Here is a 20,000-nt window from a genome sequence, read left to right on the forward strand (position 1 = left end):
CTGAAGAACAGCAGCCTGACAGAGAGGTCTGCAATGGAGAAGCAACAAAAGCCCCACAGAGAGCAAAAGGAAAAACAGCTCTGGGGGAAAATGAGCTGAATGAGATATTTCTTTAAAGAAACCATGGCACTTCTGAGCTGGTATAATGAAGCAGCTGTGATATAAATAATGTCCCCAAGTGGAAAAAACCCACAAAAACACCAGCCATTCAGGCTCCATATGTTTCCAAACTCACACAATGGATGCTTTACAATGAACTTTTTGTCTGGAAATTGGGTGGGAAAGGGAGGTTCCTCACCCACCTCCTATACTAATGCAATAATCTTGCTTAGTCACAGAAAAAGGGAGAGAAAAAAGGAGAGAAAGTAATTAATAATCTGTGGGCAGCTGCTTACTTTCCAATTGGTTGTCCAGGAGGGGTGTGCTCCACTTCAAATCCTGCTTGTCTCAGTACATCAATCACAGTGTTGTTACCCAGGAAGTGACCTAAAATACAGGTAGAAAATAGCACTGTCAATCAAACTACTACTCTCACTCACTTGAGTTTCTTTCTCCTGTTGGAACAGCAGCTCTGGGAGGCAAGGGTACCAAAAACTAGACCAGAGGAAGGGACAGCATACAGCCCAAACACTTTCTTCTTCCATCTTATTTATCCCTCCCTCCCCTCACATGGCCAAGGGATTGGGTGGATATTATGAAACCTAGATGGGTTGCTAGTCTTGCCTTCCACTGTGACCATTTTTAGTATGTACACTGATTCAGTAAATTTCCAACATGGAGATCAGAATGACCCTGCAGTGACAAAAGGATATTACTAGGGCTTAGACTCATGAAATGGAACAACTTACAACCCTGACCATCACTGTTCATGGGCATCTGTTAATGATGAGACTCTGAAGCTGCTGTACTGCATGTTCAGCACTTGTCTGACTAAAACCACAGTGATTCAGGCATTGCCTCATCAGCCATTCAGCCACCTGCACAGAGGGGCTGGGAGGAGCTGGGATGGTAACCTTATCTCTCCCAAAACATGAAGATTTAGTCCTGTAATTCAGGGCTCTTTGTTAGAAGTGTAAAGGTCACATTCCTATTCACAGAAGTAACAAGGAGCCCAGTAAGTATTGCAGTGTGTACAGGCCTTGAAGAAGTTTACTTAAGGGAGTCCCATATACTTGAAGTCTGAACCAAATCCCACCGGAGTCAATGGGAGCCCTCAAAGGGCTTTGGGCACAGACTCAATAAGGCAGTGTAATCCAGCCAAAGCTTTCAACTCATTGTCAGAGTCCCACACTGTTTGCAGGATGGGTTGGATATATAAAGTAAGGAATCAAGAAGCCCACAAACAGGTTTATTAAAATCCACATAGCACTGCAACCTGTCTCCACCTGCAGCCGTGCCTGACACAGGACAGAACAATCCTCTTCCATTATATCCATTAGGTTCCAGCTCTGCAGGGCTGGGGGACCCCCATTTACACCCAATCACTGCACCTCACTGCCAGCTCTGAACAGACCAATTCACCAGGAACCTGCTCAAACCTCCACGTGCTCTGTGCCCTGTGGCATCTCAGAGGAGGGAGTTCCACCACGGTGTGGGGTGTAGGAACTCACTCCTCTGGGTTGCTGGTGCTGCTTGGAGAGTGTGTGCTTGCCTGAAGCACAGTGAAAGCATTTGCAGGAGATGTTTCTGACTGCCTGGCTCCACAGCAGAGCCAAAAGCTTTGCACGGAAAAAACCAAGGCAGGCAAGATGTGCCCGAGTCCCCCTCCAAGGGCACCGCTGTGCAAGGAGCTGGTGAAGCCACCAGCAGGGTCACCCCCGGGATTCTTCACCCACGCTGCACAAAGTCCTGATGAATTTGAGAGCATTCAGCCCCCAGGATTTGCTCAGCCTGCATCCCTCTGCTCCCGCTGCCAACAAGGGCGCTAACTCTCCTCAGTTGTTGGAACGATGTAACTGTATGGCTTTGAGTGCAACTTGCAAGATTGCTGGTAAGAGCTTTTAGCCAAAAGACATTTCTTTAAATGATTAAATGTACATTTGCAGAGCCCTAGTGTGTTCCAGGATTCCTCCACTTCCTTTTAAGAAAACTCAAAATTTGATTTTCCCCTTTCTAACTTACTTATAACAAAAGCCAAAGCAGCAAAGAACAGTCCCAAAAATGTGTTATACACCCTCAGAGATTCAAGAAATGAGACATTTGTGAATGATTAACTGGATTTGATCATATCCTGTTTTTTTATGCAGTGGCCAAGGCAAACAAAGGTCCCCATTCTGTCACTGGCAAAGTGACACTGAGGAACCAAAGTCAAAGGTATCAGAGTCCGAGATGTTTCCGAGTCCACTTTATTTTCCCTGAGCCAGAGTCTCAAATGCCAAAAGATTTCTTAATGTAAATAATTGTCCTGAATCCAGCAAATCTTTGACAGCATGAGAGCGCAGGAGAAACCAATTTTAACTCTTTTAAAACCAGGGGAAAAAGTAACTATGCAAAGGCTCTGACTCCTCATCCACAGAGTGGTAGGTCTGTCAACAATGTCAGCTCCTCAGCAGAGCCTGCTAGCCCCTTCAAGTGATGGATGAAGACCAAAAGATGACACTTCCTGGACTTTTCCTTCCTGCCCTCTGTGTGGATACCATGCTGAAAGCTGCCAGCTTCTGGGACCGGTGATCTGCTGTGCAGCATGGCAATAGGGCTTGTTCTTTTAATTTTGCCTTTCCTAACTGGAAGGAATGCCAGCTTCCATTAAAAACCTCTCAACTTTAAATTCCCAAATAAATTAAAATCTTAATTACAAATATCCATGCAAATATCATAGTTACTTCATTGTATGTCCACAATCCAATACATACTGAAATATTTTCAGTGCCTCAGTTCAACCAAGAGAACAGAAATAAAAAGAAATAAAAAAAATCCAAGTCCAATTTTGAGCTGACCCCAAATAATTCTCCATTCCACATACATCAACAAAGCCCAAAAATTTAACTACTAGAAAATAGCATGAGCAAATGTTTGCAAAACTTGACCTTTAGACTCTGCTTAAAATTTACCTGCTTGTATTATCTCATGTACAGCTGGGTAAATTACCACCCATCTCACCCCCAGCTTGCATCCTCTCCACCCGATTGAAGATTTCTATTTGTCTTAACTTCTCTGTCCAGTCAGAATTCACATATTAAGGTTGGTTTTGTATCCACTTGTTCATTTTACATCATGGTAACGCTGTTGTAGCAAACTCATGCACACCACAAGCAACCTGGAATCATGTTCTACTTTAGTACCTTTCATTTATGTTCTCCTGATTGGAAACATGAAATTATGCATGCTCAGACCAGCAGTCTTTCCCACCCAACAGAGACATATCCCAGCAGTGATCCATGTTATCCCATGGCAAAGAGTTCCTCAGGAACAGAGACAAAGAAGAGGAAGGTTTAAGGAAAAAGGTGGCACTTGAGAGGTCCAGTGTAGGTAGGTAACCCAAAAGGTGAAAGAGTTCCTGGAAGAATTGTCTTGGCCTGCCTCCTGCTGTGAAGTCCATCACAATTACCCCTTCCACGTTTAAAATCCAGGAAAATCTTCTACGTGAGAAATATTTTACATAAAGTAACTCTCCCTAGTCACCCACAACTTGAGATAAAGACTCACTCAGATATTTAGATATTTACAGCAACAGAATACTTTGACAGCCTATGGCATGTGATGAAAACAAAATAACAAGAAAATTAGAGACTATTAAGCTCAGCATCAGAAAAAAACATTCCTCTGGCTGCTCATATGTGCAAACAGAGTATGCAGTAACTGTCATATTCTTCATAACATCAGTGGATTTGATTTTTATTTAAAGTTATAAAATAAATGAGCTTTATAGATATACATATATATATATGTATGTATGTGTGTGTGTGTGTATGTATGCTTCTGCTTAAATATTTTAAAAATGTCTCTTCCTGGCCTGGGAAAAACCTCAAGAAAGTACAACTACTAAAAATTTAGTGCATCTAGAGACATATCAGACAGGTTAGAGAGGCAAGGGAATGATCTTGCATTTCCATCACTATTCCCTCTTCAGTCTAAATCTGAATAAACCATTTCTGGAGTATTAACCAAATTTATCTTGACAGCTGATGAAAACTGGATCTGAGAGGTCAGAACATCAGCTGCCTTGGGAAATCCATGGAAGTGGAAAAGGAGAGAAAGCAGACATAAAATATTTTCTACATAGGGACCTGAAGAGAAAGTCTGTACTTGGACATGGAGATAGGCAGAGCAGCCACCCTTTACAGTTTAAGATTAAAAATGCCCAGGTGTGGATGCAATCCCTCCACCCTCTGAGAACAAGGAGATTTGGGATTTGCCTGAGGACAAGACCCAGGGCTAAACACAGTCATTCTGAAGTTTGAACACAAACACAAACACAGTGGAGTGGTCAGTGTGGCTGCTGCACTTAAGAGGGGGTTTCTTACTAAATTTGATGAGGCCAACATTATTCTCCTTTCACTTGTATCTTGTTTTTTTGAGACAAGGATCTGGAGACAGTGGAGGAACACATTATACAGCATGGTTGGTAACATTAATCATAGATCTTCCATCCTTGGTTTGTTTTTTTATTTTTAATTAAGAACTGTGCTTTGGACTACACAAAGCAGATCCATGTAATGTGTTCCCTTATCTCCCAAAGGTTTCATTTTTCACTGGACGAAAGAAAGAATAAACCATCAATTAGGGTTGTTTTTTTTACTAAAAAACATGCAAAAAATACATGAAATATCCGTGGTTTCCTTAAAGCACATGTTTTGTCCATGCACAAACACACTGCTGAAAGAATGCACTTTCTTTCTTTCTTAGTGGAATATCCTGAGGCAGAGAGAAAGCAACTTCTCAGCCAACTCTCGACAGCATTTATTTTCTAATTGACCACAAAAACTAAAGCTCTCCTTTTCTATTTCAGACATCCTAGTGACCCTCATCAATAAGCTAAGCATCAGGTTGCATCCCTCAAAAGTTAGATGAACCTGGGTGTTCCTACACAGAGAAATTATAACCGTGTTTTGATGACAGAAGCAGAAAAAATGTTTTTAAGCAAATATTATGTACTTTATCTAGGTTTAGAGATCTACTACAAATTACTCTGTCTATTCGTTTTGCAACTCTTTGTTCCATGGCTTAGAAGGATAACGGGGTACAAAGGAGCAGGAGATAATTCCCTCACAAAGGACCTCCATTGCCAGAGCCTTTGAAGTTGTGCTAAAAAAGCCTTGCTAGCCATTAGCTGACACACAGCAGAAATCTGAACTGTTTCCATGCACACTACAAGCAGAGCTATTTTCTGCACAATTAGTCATAAAAAGGGCCAATGTAAACTGTGTCGGGAGGTCTCAATTCTTTACATTCTCCACACAGTGAATCAGACATTATGTATAACGTTTTGTTGCCATTTAGACCTTGGGCTGCTCTGCAATCAGGAGGCGGCAGCCTCTGTTCCTCCTTCTCCCTCGATGCTGGTTCTCAAGCCCCTTGGCAGCACCACAGTGTTTATGGTAGGAAGGCTTCACAAGAATTAGTGTAGGGAAAAATGCAAAGGGCTGAGAGCTGCCCCTTCACAGGCGGGGTAAATACTTTGTGGTTCCTTTGCCTGCTGCCTCCATTTCTCTTGTACAATGGTCAAAGCTGAGTATTTTGGAGTCTGAAAGGTGAATTTGTCAAGGTGAGGCTGTAGGAAGGAGCTACAGCAAACACTCCAGGCAATGACTTTTATCTGAATTTGCTGATTTCTCCACTATAGCATTCCAGTCTGAGGCAGAGGTCTCTGGGTAACAGCAGGAATTTACTGGGAACCACATGCCATCCCACATTACTCTCTTCTGACATGACAGATGTTCCAGACCCATGGCGGGGAATCAGTTTTGTGGATAAACCCTCCAAATTTTTGATTCCCTTTCATTCCTTGTCCAGCATCTTTCTTTGCTAATGAATAACATGCTTTAAAAACTGAAGGCTCTTCAGCCTTCCTCATGATGACCCTCACTGCCAGACAATTGCTGCTCTTTGTTCTTGAACCACTTTCTTCCTTGAAATCTCACTCTAGTGGTAAGGATGGTCTTGAGTAGGTATCTTGAATGCAATTTGACGAGGAGCCAATGCTGGATTTGTGCAGATCTTGCTTTTGCAAGTTGGATCTAGATGTATCTGAAAGTTTCCCCCAGCCCGAGTACCCCTCTGATGTGAAGTGTCTTATCAAGGAGTGACACAGGTAATGGATTAGGTGGGTAATACGCAGCAGCTAAACATGAATATGATGTTAGGACAGCTTGAATATTTTGATTTCAAATTTTACTGATAATGTGAACAAATTTCTTGCTTGTGGGGATTCAACAGGGGAATTTTCTGCAAATGGCTTGAAGGACCCCAGTCTACCCCAGTTAGTAAGAAATAAAGTGAGCCATACCATGCCAGAGGCTGAGTCATGCAGCCCCACCACACCAGATGTAACAAAAGCTTCCTAGAGGCTGGTGCTCAGGCTTGAAACAAGAGCTGTGTGGGCTTTCCCAAGAGAAAGGGATTATCAAAGGCCCCACCTTCCAGAAAAGTCTGTCACCCCAGGTTGCTGGCTTTTGCTCTGCTTCAGGACACGGTTTTGCACTTGCAAATTGCAGCATTATGCAAAGAGCTGTGAAGGAGAGCTGGAGATGCAGGGAATGAGCTTTCCTCCTCCTCTGTTTGGCAGGAGTGTCCAAGCCCAAAGCATGCCTTAAAAAATACTTTGCACAAGCCACATGCAATGGTCTTGTAAAGCAAGTTTTCATCATAGACTCCTTACATCATGCCACCCGTTCTCCAAGCAGATGGAGAAATCATTTTCCCTCTCGTTTGATGTTGTTATTCCATGCAGTTGTGAGGAACTGACTCATAGCCACTTTTGGACAGTCACGGGAATCAGAGCAATAACAAATAAAAAGCCAAAGCGTGCAGCATTTCCAACGTCCAGCAATCCTCCCATGGCTCCCCTTCATTCTTTTCTTGCATGTAATCACCTCTCTCCCCTCTCACCCGAGTGCACTTACAGAACAAGCTCTGCAGAAAGGCCACACCATAGCCAGAGGGAGAATGGAGAGATGAGGGGCCAAAAGTTGAGGGGGTTATTCCAGATTGACGCCAGGCTAATAGAGCACAGATTTGTGCTTCCCTGGGGTGTCTCTGAGATCTGCACTGCAATTCTATACTTGGAGCATCTCAATCTGAAGGACAGACAGATTCCCACAGACTCCTATTTCCTTGCTGCCCCCAAGTATAACAAACTCCCCCATGTCTCCATTTCTGATCTTCCTTTCTGAACAGCCCTTCTGTTAAGGGTATGGAGCTGTTGTTGAGGCACTCAAACGTCACACCATGGAAACCCTTCTCCAGAAGCACCCTAGAGTGCAATGTACACTCCTCAACAGGCTCAGCATGAGGTGGGACAGAGTTTACCAGTTTGGAACTGGCTCCTTGCTGGTATAGCCCTCTGTTTCCAGTCTCAATGCAGTGCCATAATGTGAACTCAGCAACTCAGTTCTCTGCTGCCTTCGAAGTCTTGGAGCACTTTCCCTAGCAGACCTGCCCTAAACATATGTGGTAAACAATAAAATATTTTTTTTGGGGGGGGAAAAAAAGCTTCATTTTCTTCCAAGTCTAATCCAGCTGTTTCACTTGGGTTAAGAAAAACAACACAAGAGCTGAAGTGAGGTCACCTCCCAAGCATCTCCTCTGGCCTCTGTGTCAGTTTGTAGCTGCCTCAGACATTTCCAAATGGAATGACTGGTCTGTGCTAGCAAGTCTCACTGGAGAGGATGGTACCTCCCCAGAGCAATGCATTCCAACATCTCAAATACTAGGTATGGGAAGAACATGAGCCCTCTGTGTGAGTCTATTTCCATCGACCATGTGAGCTTAAGGAGCTCCTTTAGCCTTGGTGTCTATCAGACATGGCATGGTGGCCCACCAAGCCACCCTGCTGCTGCCCAGAAGCTCCTGAACACTGCACAGAGCCTTTCCTTCTTCCCCATCATTCCCTTTTCTGCCCTGTCCCCCACCTTTCTTGTCATGTCAGAGTTTGCACAGGACAAGGAGCTGTGTTGATCAGGGCTTTGGTTGGTTATAGGGCAATCTGGGCTATTTCATATTCTTGTTGCTTCACTAATGTGTCATTAGAGGAGTTCTCCACAGAGAGAAGGTGCCACACAGGATGACTATTTCAAAATATATTCTTTAAGAAAACATAGGATCCCTTGAGAGTTAAATAACAAAGTCTGAATATTTGAAGTGTTTATTCTGTAAAATACATTGGTTGTATTTACTGGTATAAGCTGCACCAACTTACCAGGACAAAAAATATGGAGGCAGAAAATTATGTGGGCAGGGCTAAAACAGAAGTTTGATTTACTTTGTCCCCAGGTTCTACTGTGAGTAAAGGCAGGGTTTACTCAGTCTGAGATACTGCACGGAGAATGGTTATTGGCATTTTCCCCTCTAGCAGAATGCCATGACTAGATGTGATATTTTTATTTTTTTTTTAATTGTTTTTGTTTATTTTATATTTTTTAAGGAGCATGCTCCTCACTGAACCACATTGCTGGGAATATACCTTTCTACACCAGGTGTGACTGGAGGTGTGTGCCAGTCATGCAGCTGTGTGAAGGGGAAGATGTTTCTGTGTCCCTCATGGGACCCTCTCCAATGGACAGGGTCAGTGTACGAAATCATGGGAACTACACCATCCCTAACACTGCAGCAGAAGAGAAGGAGACAAGTCTGAGGAAAATCTAGAGAAAACCCAGCATCTCTAAGAGTCTTCCCAGGATGCTGGGACCATCAGATCCCTCAAGTGCAGACAGTCTGCTGTGAAATGCATTGTCTTAGCATTCTTTGCCAGTTGTCATTAACACCTCAAGCAATGAGGAAAAGGGTGAGGAAATACAGCCTCTTTTTTTTTTTACCCAAGCTGCCTTATTCGTGCATATACAGCCTTGCTCAAGTAGACAACCCTCTCCCACCTGAACCACAGTTATCAGCTCTTTCCATGGAAGCTGCTGCCGGCCCCCTGGACAGCCAGTGCAGGGCGAGCAGCCTCTGAGAGAAGTGTTTCATATCCCATTGCAAATCCCCTGAGCCATCCCCAACAGGTCTGGAATGCACGTGGACCTGCTTGCCAAAGCCAGGCAAAGGTCAGGGTAGGGGGGAGAAACTAGATTCCCTAACTCCTGCCTTCTTTGCAAAGGAGGAGTGACTGTGGTGAACACAGTGCTGCACCTCAAGGACATGGTGGAGTCTGAGCTCCAGGCAGCTTCAGGCCTTGGAAAGCTCCAGCTTCTTGCAAGCAGAGAATCTCACTGAACTTGTGGAGGTATCTCTGAGGATGAGCAAGGATCAGACCATGTGGGACCTCAGCTGTTCTCAGCACACAGCCAGTGTTATGAAATGCATCACCTTTGATTGTCTTCGACATAGGCTTCTAGCAGGTAATGCACTAAATGGCTTCTTATAGAAAATAAATAGGGCTGAGGGTCATGGTCTATCATTGTAGCCTCAGTAGTGAGCTGGACTGTTGAGTCTGTCCTTTTCTGGCTTCATGGATGCATTTGGCTCCTATAGGATAGTGTGTCCACAATGTAATCAAGCCTGGTGTGAAACTGCACTTCACTGTGTTTGCTTTGAACCTGCTTCCCTCAGTTACTCTAGTTTGCACAAGACAGATCTAAACTGAATTAAACAAAACTGTAATCTCCTCTAGTGTGAGATCAAACCACTTCAGGAAAGTGAGTTGAGGGCAATGTATGTTGAATCTGAGAAATTACTTCAAAAGACTACATGATGAGCTGTCATTTTCTGTTTGAAAAGCAGTTTGAAAACCACAAATCAAAGGTCCCAGTTGGCAGGATATGGATCCTTGCTTGTTCTTTCTGGTTTTGACCTCTCAGTCAATTATTTTACAGACTACACTGCTTTCTTCATCTATTCCAGGAGTCCCTTTCTGGTGGTTTATTTGGATTGTGCATGTCTCATAAGTGAAAAACGTGGTGATGCCTTAGCAGAAAATAGAGTGATTCTTCAGCAAATTGCCAGCCCCCTGGAGTTTATGGACACAGGACAATCTGCTTGCTGGAGCAGAGAGTACCGATGCTTTCTACCCTGCAGACATAGAAAAACAGAAACCATTTCACCAGACTTTTTTTTTTTTTAAGAAGGAAACTCTTCAAGGAAACCCAAACTGAACTTCCTTAGTCAGGATGTTTTAATCTATAAAAAACTTCACATTGTTAAGACTGTCTGTGGTTCGTTCGTTTCCCAGAAAAATCCAGCTGGCCACTGGATGTCACTGTTGCTGCAGAAAAACACCCCCTGAAAGTTCACAAATGAGGCTGTGAAAAAGGTGAGGTGTCACCCCAACCTGGAAATGGCCTTTTTCTCCAGGTTAATCAGCGCAGCGCTGGTAGCATCTGGAGGCTGCCCAGCCAGTGCAACACCTGGAGGCAAGACACCCTCGATGGTCTCCATCAGCAGCTGAGGGCAGCTCCAGGGAGCTCATGGACCCTGATTCACCTGTGCTCAGGTGTGTGTGTGTCCCCTCTTGCTGCATCCCCCTGGTTTTGCTGAGATACCCCTGCTGAGCACAACAAATCCAACCTGGTCTCCAGTTTGGACTCGACCCTTTCTCCTTTGCCATACAGAGGAGCACACCGCAGCAGGCACGATTCCAAGCTTGTCCTTGATCATGGATTAAAGGCAATTCCATGTAGTGCTGCTCTGTGGTTTTAACTGGCGCTGCTCTAAAGGCAGTTTGGCACAGCTGCACGACTTGCAAGGGCTGAGCTAATTGCTCCATCGAAAACTGCTCTGTGCTGCATAGATCATTTGCCACCTCACAAGCTACACCAGGCATCTCCAAATGCATTCAGCCACACTGCAGAAACCTGCCCTAAAAGACCATCCTCAGCCCTATAACTGAGCTAAGGATTCCTTTGCGGCACCATAATGAGCCTTACCAGTGCCAGCAAGGGGCTCTTTCAAGGAGTGCTTTGAGCCCTAGGCTGAGGTCCTTCCCACAGAGGAAAAGCAGGAGAAATAAGCCCCAGGAGTCCACAAAACACTCTCAGATTGGGGTCAGGTGCTGCTTCTGTGGCATTCCAGGAGGTGCAAACTCGGATTTGTTTCCCACCTTACACTCCAAGCTCAAGGCTTGCTGCTTGGTTCGTGCCTGTCCTGACATTGGGAAGCAAACCCCCAAAACAGGGCAGATCACACCAACAAACTCTTGCCCCTGAGGAGAAAAGGAAGGCAGGAACACACTACAGACAGACATTTGTGAAGCTGCTGAATATGGTATTACAAGACCCTGAGATACACGTGGTGCTGTTGGAAGAGATCAGGAGCACCTACATCTGGAGCTCTGTCTCCTTTGAAATGCAAAGCATGCCAAAAATGTGAATAATAGAGAACTGGGCTAGAAAGTACCCATTTTAGTGCATCTAAATGTCATAAACCAGGATCAGCTCTGCCTGGATATGATGGATCAGATCAGCTTTGACACTAAGGATGGTGGCATAAATTAGAAAAAGGACTTTCAGAGGACACTGACAGCATTAGGAGATTCCATGGTTGTGTATTTTCTTAATTATTTTTTCTTTCTTTAGAAGCAAAACAGAAGAAAGAAATGTGAAGGACAGACAGTCCTTTGGCTAAAGATCCTTTGATGGAAGGATGGGGACTTTCCAGCCAGCAATGGCAAATGCTCTACCAGAAGGGTCAGTAAATCTCATCTGTCAGAGAGACCATCTGTGTAGTGGGGAAAGGACAGAACATAGTCCTGCAGTAGTTAGAGATTCTCAGCTGCAACGGTGCTGTATGAATACCAGTCACAGCCCAGCAGAGGCGAGCTCCATCCTGCAAATGCTTCCATTTGTAAGCTACTCTGGGCATGCAAACAGTTGTATCAAGTCCCCACATTCCCCTGGACAAAGGATAGCTTGCTCACAAATTTAAAATTTAATTGACTAAAAGTCTTGGAAAACTGTATTCCTCAAGTACTAGTTTGTATATGCTATGTCTATGAATAAGTTCTTCTTATTACAAATTTATTCCCTATTAGACCATCAGATGTGTCTCTACATTCCACTCATTACTAGTTATTTTTGTGAGTTTCACCTACACAGATCTATTCTCAGCCACATGGCCAAACATCCTGACTAGTTTCAATTTAGTTTTTTTTCTACATAAATATACAGAATTTCTATATACATCCATGTTTTGAGCAAGCAGAAATATTTGATTTGAGTCCCCACTGCAGTACTCTGGTTTTACACTGGTATAAACAGTAGTGGTTTCCACTGTTATCTCCTGCTGCCCAGCTGTTAACACTGGGGAAAAGGAGCAACAATGAAGGCAAGCACAACTTATCTGAACATCCTCTCATAATATTGGCCCAGGGAGTAGACTTCTAGTGAAACCAAAAAGAAGGAGATTCAGTGAAGTTTTCCTGACACAGCTGTCCACTCTGACACCTGGTCACATTCAAAAGCTGACTAAGTTATTATGGAAGTTCAGAAACCTCAAAATACACGCGACAGATTTTGAAAAACATTGTGGTTGTGTGGGTTTGAGTGTGCTTGAGGAACATGTCAAAATCCAAACAAACAACCATTGCCTTCACCCCTTTCTGTTAACACACGAGTGTGTGAGCACATCACCAAGCTTGCAATTTGTAGCTCTGTTATTCACAGCCTTCATTAAAGAATAACAGCCCCTGTTTGAGTATCATGAGGCAAAATTGTTCACACATGTGGACCAAACAGACACACCAAGGCTGCACCCTTATGGTTTGTGAGTGACAAGCTTAATAAGATTACGCTTGATCTTTCTCTTAATAAAGCTGGATGACATTCAAGCAAAGCCTGGGGTTTTTTTTTAATGGTACATTAAGGGAACCCAGAGTTTGGCACAGCTGGAGGCCTGAACCATCGAACAAAACTTGGCACTGCCAGCATTCCCTTATGATCTCAGACCTCACATAATGAATATTTATATCTATATATACAGACACACACATATATTAAATACCTATCATTAGCTGGTCAAGGTCAATGCTCTGGGTAACAGAGCTGGATGTAATACCAAGAATGATGATGGCCCTTTTTTTTTTTTTTTCCCTGTGTTATGAATCACACAAATTAAGCAACCCACAGTTTACAGAGTCTGCAACATGATGGACTGCTTTTAAACCACACATACCGAAGGGAAGGAGAACAACTCCAAGAAATCACAAAAGCAAAAGAGAAGTGTCATCACCTTACTGTTTAAACTTGAACACAGCAGAACATGGAGACTCCTGCTTAACTTTAATAACACCAGCAGCCTCAGCCTGCTCCAGGGAAGCAGTCATTTGCTTGAGATAAGTCAGGGCTCATGTGTTTTGAAGCTTTATGGGTTAGAAGCTAAATAGTGTTAGTTGAGTCACACTGATTTAAACCCTCACTGCAACTGGCCCAAAGATTACAAAAGACAGTTAACAAAGAAATCACTCAAAGAAGAATTACTGAATTTTTATTGGGGAACATACATGTATATATATTTAAAAAAAAAAAAAAAAAAATCCCTCCCCAAATAAGACTTTACTTTTGGGAAAGGAAAGGTTCCATAAGGGCAAACTGAACATTTCCATCTTCTCTTTCCCACATCTCTGTTGGTTATGCCCTCAAGCTGAGTGTCTGTGTATTAAGTACCAGTCCTACAGATAAATCAGTGGGTCTCAGGATCAAACAGAGAGTTCATGATGGAGCTGGTGTCTAGATGTACAGAAGGTGGGGATGGTCTAGATTCTGTAATTCATCTGCCAAAAAAAAAAATTCTTTTTTTTTATAGCCAAAATAGTTCCCAAATTACATTAGGAATATGATGAGGAATTTCAGACTACTGGAATACTGTCCTTTGCTATTTCCAAAACAAAACAAAAAATTTTAAAAAATCACAGTTTTATTTCAAAGCATTCAGCAATGATTTACTGAAATGGAATATGTGTACATTTAATTTCAAAAAGAATACAAACACAGATATTAAATTAAATACTTTGCAGAGCCTGAATTTTCTTCCAGGCTTTTGTTTTGGTGAGAAAATGAAAACGTGTTTGTTCAGCATTGACCCAATATAACTTTTCCTTCAATCATCTGGTTCAGCTGACAAAACAAGACATAAATCATTTCCACTGCTCTAGACTGAGTCCAGGTCTTGTTAATGTGGATGAATGATCCTTGGAATCTCTCTTTTTCTTGAGATCTACTTGCAGTATCCTAAAGTCTGAACATGGTGGTGGGACCTTCCCTGGCTGTTGAAGTCATATCCATGAACAAGAGGTTCAGAGCCAATATACCACTTTGCAGGGTCCCATCTCCTTCCCTTAAAGTCAGTAACGAGACTCCCACTGAATCCAAAGGAGCTCATCAGAGATCTATGCTACAAAAAAGTACCTGAGAAAACTGTGCTTCCTTCTGTCTTCAACTCACAGCACTCAGTTTACTTCTGGGGCTGCAAACCTGCCCAGTCTATTTCTTTACTCTCATTTAGAACACTTTAAAGTTTCTCCTGGTGTGCAATCTGATCAGAACCTCATTGAATTCAATGAAAACACCTAGAAGGCATCTCTTGTGCAATGTGGGATCCTTGCTTCCAGCTGGTTTGAAGACACCAGAGCTCCAGAGCACTGAGCACATGCAATTACAGGTGAGCAGAATGTGAACAGCAGATGAGATTCTCTTCCCTAAAGAGTGGCCTCTTGCCACTTGCCTCTTGTGGCCAAAGTGTGCCTTCTTGAAGGAATCACGCCCATAATTATCCAGTTAAATAATTCGCTGCTCCTTTCAGTGGATGAAATTGAGATAATCCTGACTGAAGTAGGAAATTCATTGCTGGCCCTATTGGCACTTTTGTGCTCAAACCCTGCAGAACTTTTCATTCAACTGAACTCCACCTATGATGCTCTCACACTGTATTTTGGCTGGTTATTCTGGGCTGCTATACAAGCCCTTTGGCACAGACCTATCCCAGATTTCTCCCAACCTCCACACCTTTTGTCACAGCCAGGTTTCTGCAGGAAACAAACCGCTTTTCATTGAGGCCAATTAGCCCAAGAACGTCAAAAGAAAAAAAAAAAAAAATCAAAAGGCTTTGGGTCAGTGACAAGAGCAATAGAGAGGCCAACAAAATGAAAGGGACTCATTCTGAAAATGTTTTTGACTATGTCAGAACCAATTCCCAATGGAGTGAAACAAGAAAAACATTCCTGCAGAGATTCAAGATCTGTCATGAATTCCCAAGGCACATTAAAAATTCTCACTCTCCCCTCTGTCTCTCATTCCTTTATGAGGTACATCATGGGCTCCAGAAGGAGGATGATAAGTCTGTACATCACCCACCCATTATCATACAGAGGATGATAAGAGATCTGTACAGTGGCCCCAGACATTTGAAGTCACAATCAACCAAGGGTTAGGGAATCCTACAATAATGTTCCATAGTTTCTCATACTTTTGGGGGAAAAACAATAGAAATCAAAATTCTATTTTATAGTATTTTCTTTGTGGATGATATACTGGCTCTTGAAATCTTGAGATTCTCTTAAGAAACACTCACTTGGATTCCTTGAAAAGTAACTGGTTTGTGCCCCTGCTACTCCATCCTTAAAACAAGCATTATGTGTTTTCCTCCCAGAAGGACACATTTGTCCTGTTACATGCCTATATGTTGACAAATTTGGTGATGACTGAACTTTGGAATGAATGTCAGGATACCACAACCTCTGTCTTTCCCACCATCATCACAATGCTCATCACTGACTCCACATCCAGGGTGAGGAGCTCCACCAGAGCAGCAGACACCTCTTTTTTCCAGACCTGGAGACATCAGACTCACAGACTTGTCAGCATTAGAACCAAATCTCACCTTTCAAGCTGTTTGAAGTATGAATTCAAAGGACTACTAAATATCAGTCTTAGAAGGAATAAGGCTTCTCTAGGGGGGAAAAACATCACTGGTTTCCAGCTGAGCTTTGTTTAATGACAGACTTTGCACTTCCTAATCTGTTTGAAAAATAAATGCCACATGGCATGTTAATATACTGAGCAAGGGACAGCCAGGCTCCCAGCAAATAATTCATAATGACATCTTTTGGGTTAGATTTTATGACACTCTTTATAGGACAATGCCATGAGTTGATCTTGAGTATTTCCCCATGAGAACAAAGTATTCCTCCTGACATCTAGCTCTGTGTTCATGAGTTCATTTTTTCTGATGATTAATTCTGAGTTCACGTAGAGTGTGTTCAAGATTACACGGATTCATATTCAGTTGACCATACCTGAGAGGATTATTTTAGTGTGCCCCAGTTTATGGCCCATGAAACATGATCCCTCTTGTCTCTCCATGTCTCTCACTCTGCCAGCAGTATTATTCTAACAGCCTGTGCTGGGAACCTGTATTATTAGCATAAAAGCAGAAAACAGCTATTTTTCTCTATGAAAACCAGCTCTCATTCAATGCCTTACACTTGCTTTGCTATTGAAGTCAACAGCCAAGCAGAAGACATCGAAATATCAAAACACCCTTAAGAATTAATCTGCATTTTGGGTTTGCCACAGTCTCGGTCACTTTTGGTGCATCTAGCACATATTTCTGCTGTTACTAGGGATACTGACCTGAACAAGATGAAACACAGTGGAAATACCCTGATGCCACTTGAAGCCATTGTTTGTGTCTCTGAAGAGCTGTGACATGTATTACACTGGAAGGTGTTTCCATCTCTACCCAAGAGACTGGTGCTGGCAGCTCAGTGCTGATCCTGGCAGCCAGCAGGAAGATGTGCTGTCTAATAGTTTTGGCAACTTCTGACTATCTTTCCTATCATGGCATCATTATCTCGAACTGCCTGCCAGCTGGCCTGAACGGTGCTGGATACATGAAACACAGAGAAGCTTTCAACTGACAACACCCTGTAAATTATACATAGCACTGTTATTTCATCTGCAGCCCCCAAAGATCTCAGAGCAGTTTAAGGACACAAATCAGGTCCAAAGCTGTGACCCTTACTTAACAAGTGCTAGCTAATTAGAAAGCTGTCCCATTGAAATAAGCAGAGTTCCTTGAAGAAGTCTGTTCAATGCGCAGTGCGCAATTTAAAAAATGAAAATAAAAGTATTACTTACACTGGGGTTGTTTCTCAAAGCCACAGTTCTACTATATCCCCACAGTGCTGTACCAAAGAAACAGAAATATGGAGCATTCCTGTTCAAGAAAACCCCATTCCTGGTCAGTAACACAATTACTTTGGAACTGACAAATAATCGCTTCTCCAGATCTTCAGGCAACCTACAACACACTTAAGTTTTGGTAAGTGGCCTAATTTCCCACAACTCTATAGCTGAACCAGAACTTCTGCTGCACACAACCTCACCTGAACCAACAGGCAACGCAACTTGCTCGTGAGAAAGAGACGGATTTGAACTAAAACCTTTCAAGTGAAATCCCTGCAGCAATGAGCGGCGGTAAGCTGCTGTTGCTCAGTATCATTACTGCTGTGACCAGAGCTGCTGGGATTTTCTGTTGCTATTATCACGCATCCCTTCCCTCACGTGTCACTGCGAGCGCTCGCAGAAAGCAGAGGTTATATACACCGTTCCATTGGAACAGAGAGTGCCTTTCACAGCCCCTCAGCAATTTCATTTTCCTTTGACTGATGCTGTCAACACGTTATCTGAAGTCTGCCTCGAGAGCAAGGGCTCGGTGAGAGTGTTTGCATTGCACTTGGGCGTTACGCTACACCCTGCTCGGGCACCCTCTGCCCATCACTCACCGAGCCCACTTTCTGATCACTTGACTGCCATTTGGACAAAGCCCAACTCCAGCCCTCTCTGAGCACACAACACAGTCAAAGAAGGAAAGAGTCCTTTTCGGTTCAGTTTTCAGCTGAAAGTCAGTGAGTTGTGTGGTTATTGGTCCTTTTTTGCAAATAGAGCTTTCTGTAAATACTGTGCTTGCAGGAAAGATCAGAACCCACTTTGTTTTTCACTCATTTCAGGGAATTTCAATATGCAGCCTGCAGAATGCTTCTTTTGCAGACAGGAGTGAGACTGTTTTCAGTAACTAATAAATACAACACATACACTTTATCAAAAGATTCTGAGTACAGTACTGCTGTGCAGTAGCAAATCAAGCTTCCTTTTTGTTCTTGTCTCTGAACATTATTACTGTAGTTGACATACTCATGGAATTCCTTAGCTGATCACAGAAAAGAAAGCACACCTTAACGTTGACTAGCTGACAGTCTGTGACAGTGAACAGCAAGGAATACTCTGCATCTGGAATCGCAGTGGAAATACATCTCATCCAACTTTCCAGGAAAGAAATTGGCCAGGACATCAGAGTACAGAGTCTCTTTGGGAAGTGTGCTACTGAAGCATTACTCACAGCAACTCCTGCCCAAAGCTTGTGAGTCACCACCAAAGAGAGGAGGGACCTCACCATCCCCTGACCGTGCACGGGGGGATGGCCAGTGCAGATGTACAAGGTAAAGAATTACTCCTGAGCTGCCAAGAGCTCTGCCAGCACTTGGTTTTCCCTGCCATGGCTTGATTCCATCTGTGGCTTGTGCCAACTGAGAGCAGTTAATGAACAGCATCAAAGAGATTTGCCTGTCCATGGCACTGGAGTGGCAGAAGTGAGAGGCAAGGACAGGACTGCCACAAGGATTTGTTTCTTTTCCATTGCTGAGCTCCTTTTCCATAACACTGCTTGGCTTTATTCAGCATCCAGTACCTGCATCCTGAAAAATAATAATACTAGCAATTCCACATCCACACAAATGCAGATGTACTACACACACATATACAAAAAGCATGTATATATTTTCCTGTAGAGGATATATGGTATTTATGCTTTATAAGATGAACAAGGAGAAGAGAAAACCAAGAATTCTGGGCTATTGCCCAAACCACACAGCTTTGAAATCAGCGGTGCACTGAAAAAAAACCCACACAACAAAAAAACCCCTACACTTCCTTCCAAGAAAAGTGTCTAAGTTTTCCAATTTGTTTACGACTGATGTCTACCCACAAGAGACTAAATTCCAGGCTGGATGAGACTGGACTGGCATACAACACCAAAAACCTCTCCTTCCTGAACTGGGGAACAATATCTCAAGTGTTTGTACATGGAGGCAGACCTGGTGTTACAGAACTTTTTCCCCAAACTGCTCTATCTGCTTTTAATTTCCAATGAATCAGCAAACACATCTGTAGGCTACTACTCTTCCAGACCAATACTCTTTGTTTTTTTATTCTCAGAATTCATCTCTCTTTTCCTGACACCTGCTCACTGTTCCCTCTGAAATACAGTCCAGAAGTATTCAAGTACTCAGGAGTATTCAAGTTTCTTTCTCTGGAAGTCTCTCCTTAGCTCTGACTTTAATTAAATTGTATTATATGTGATGTAGAAACAAGTGAAGTTAAAAATATAGTAATTAAGGTAACTTGACTCTCTAACAGAGAAAGACAGGATCTACAGCAATCTCCAAATGCTTAATGTAGGTGAGGAATGTGATACAGTTCTGCACAGAAACAATATCCAGATGATACAAATACAACTGCAATATATCCCTAATTGCCCCAATCTTTAAGTAGTATCTAACTTTAGGAGTCTGTACTAGTATTAGTGTCATTTCTCTGGAAAGCTCAGTCTACCACAATGGAAACAATCCTTAGTATCAGCTACATCTTTGCTCAGCTTTGAGCCAAGGAATCACTTTGGTGAATCCTCCCCTAAGTCCCTAATTCCCAGATCTGTCGAGATATTGAAAATAGACCTAAATTGCAAACACTACCACTTCTCACTTCCAGACTGGAGGCGCCAGCCCAGAGGCTGGGTTTGGAAAAAAGCCTGCTCTGTACCCCAGGAGCTCTGAGAGAGCATCACCTACTCCTCACATC

General features: G+C 43.0%; 1 protein-coding gene across 1 annotated transcript in view; it reads right to left on the reverse strand.

The window, feature by feature from the left end:
* TRABD2B (TraB domain containing 2B) overlaps positions 1 to 20,000 on the reverse strand; it is a 266,867-nt gene that overhangs the window by 42,644 nt on the left and 204,223 nt on the right. Inside the window, exon 5 of the mRNA XM_058843115.1 lies at positions 396 to 486. Within this exon, the coding sequence (XP_058699098.1) occupies positions 396 to 486 (91 nt within the window). The remainder of the gene's footprint in view (positions 1 to 395; positions 487 to 20,000) is intronic.

This window comes from Poecile atricapillus, chromosome 7 (genome assembly GCF_030490865.1).
Source record: "Poecile atricapillus isolate bPoeAtr1 chromosome 7, bPoeAtr1.hap1, whole genome shotgun sequence".
Lineage (NCBI taxonomy): Eukaryota > Metazoa > Chordata > Aves > Passeriformes > Paridae > Poecile > Poecile atricapillus.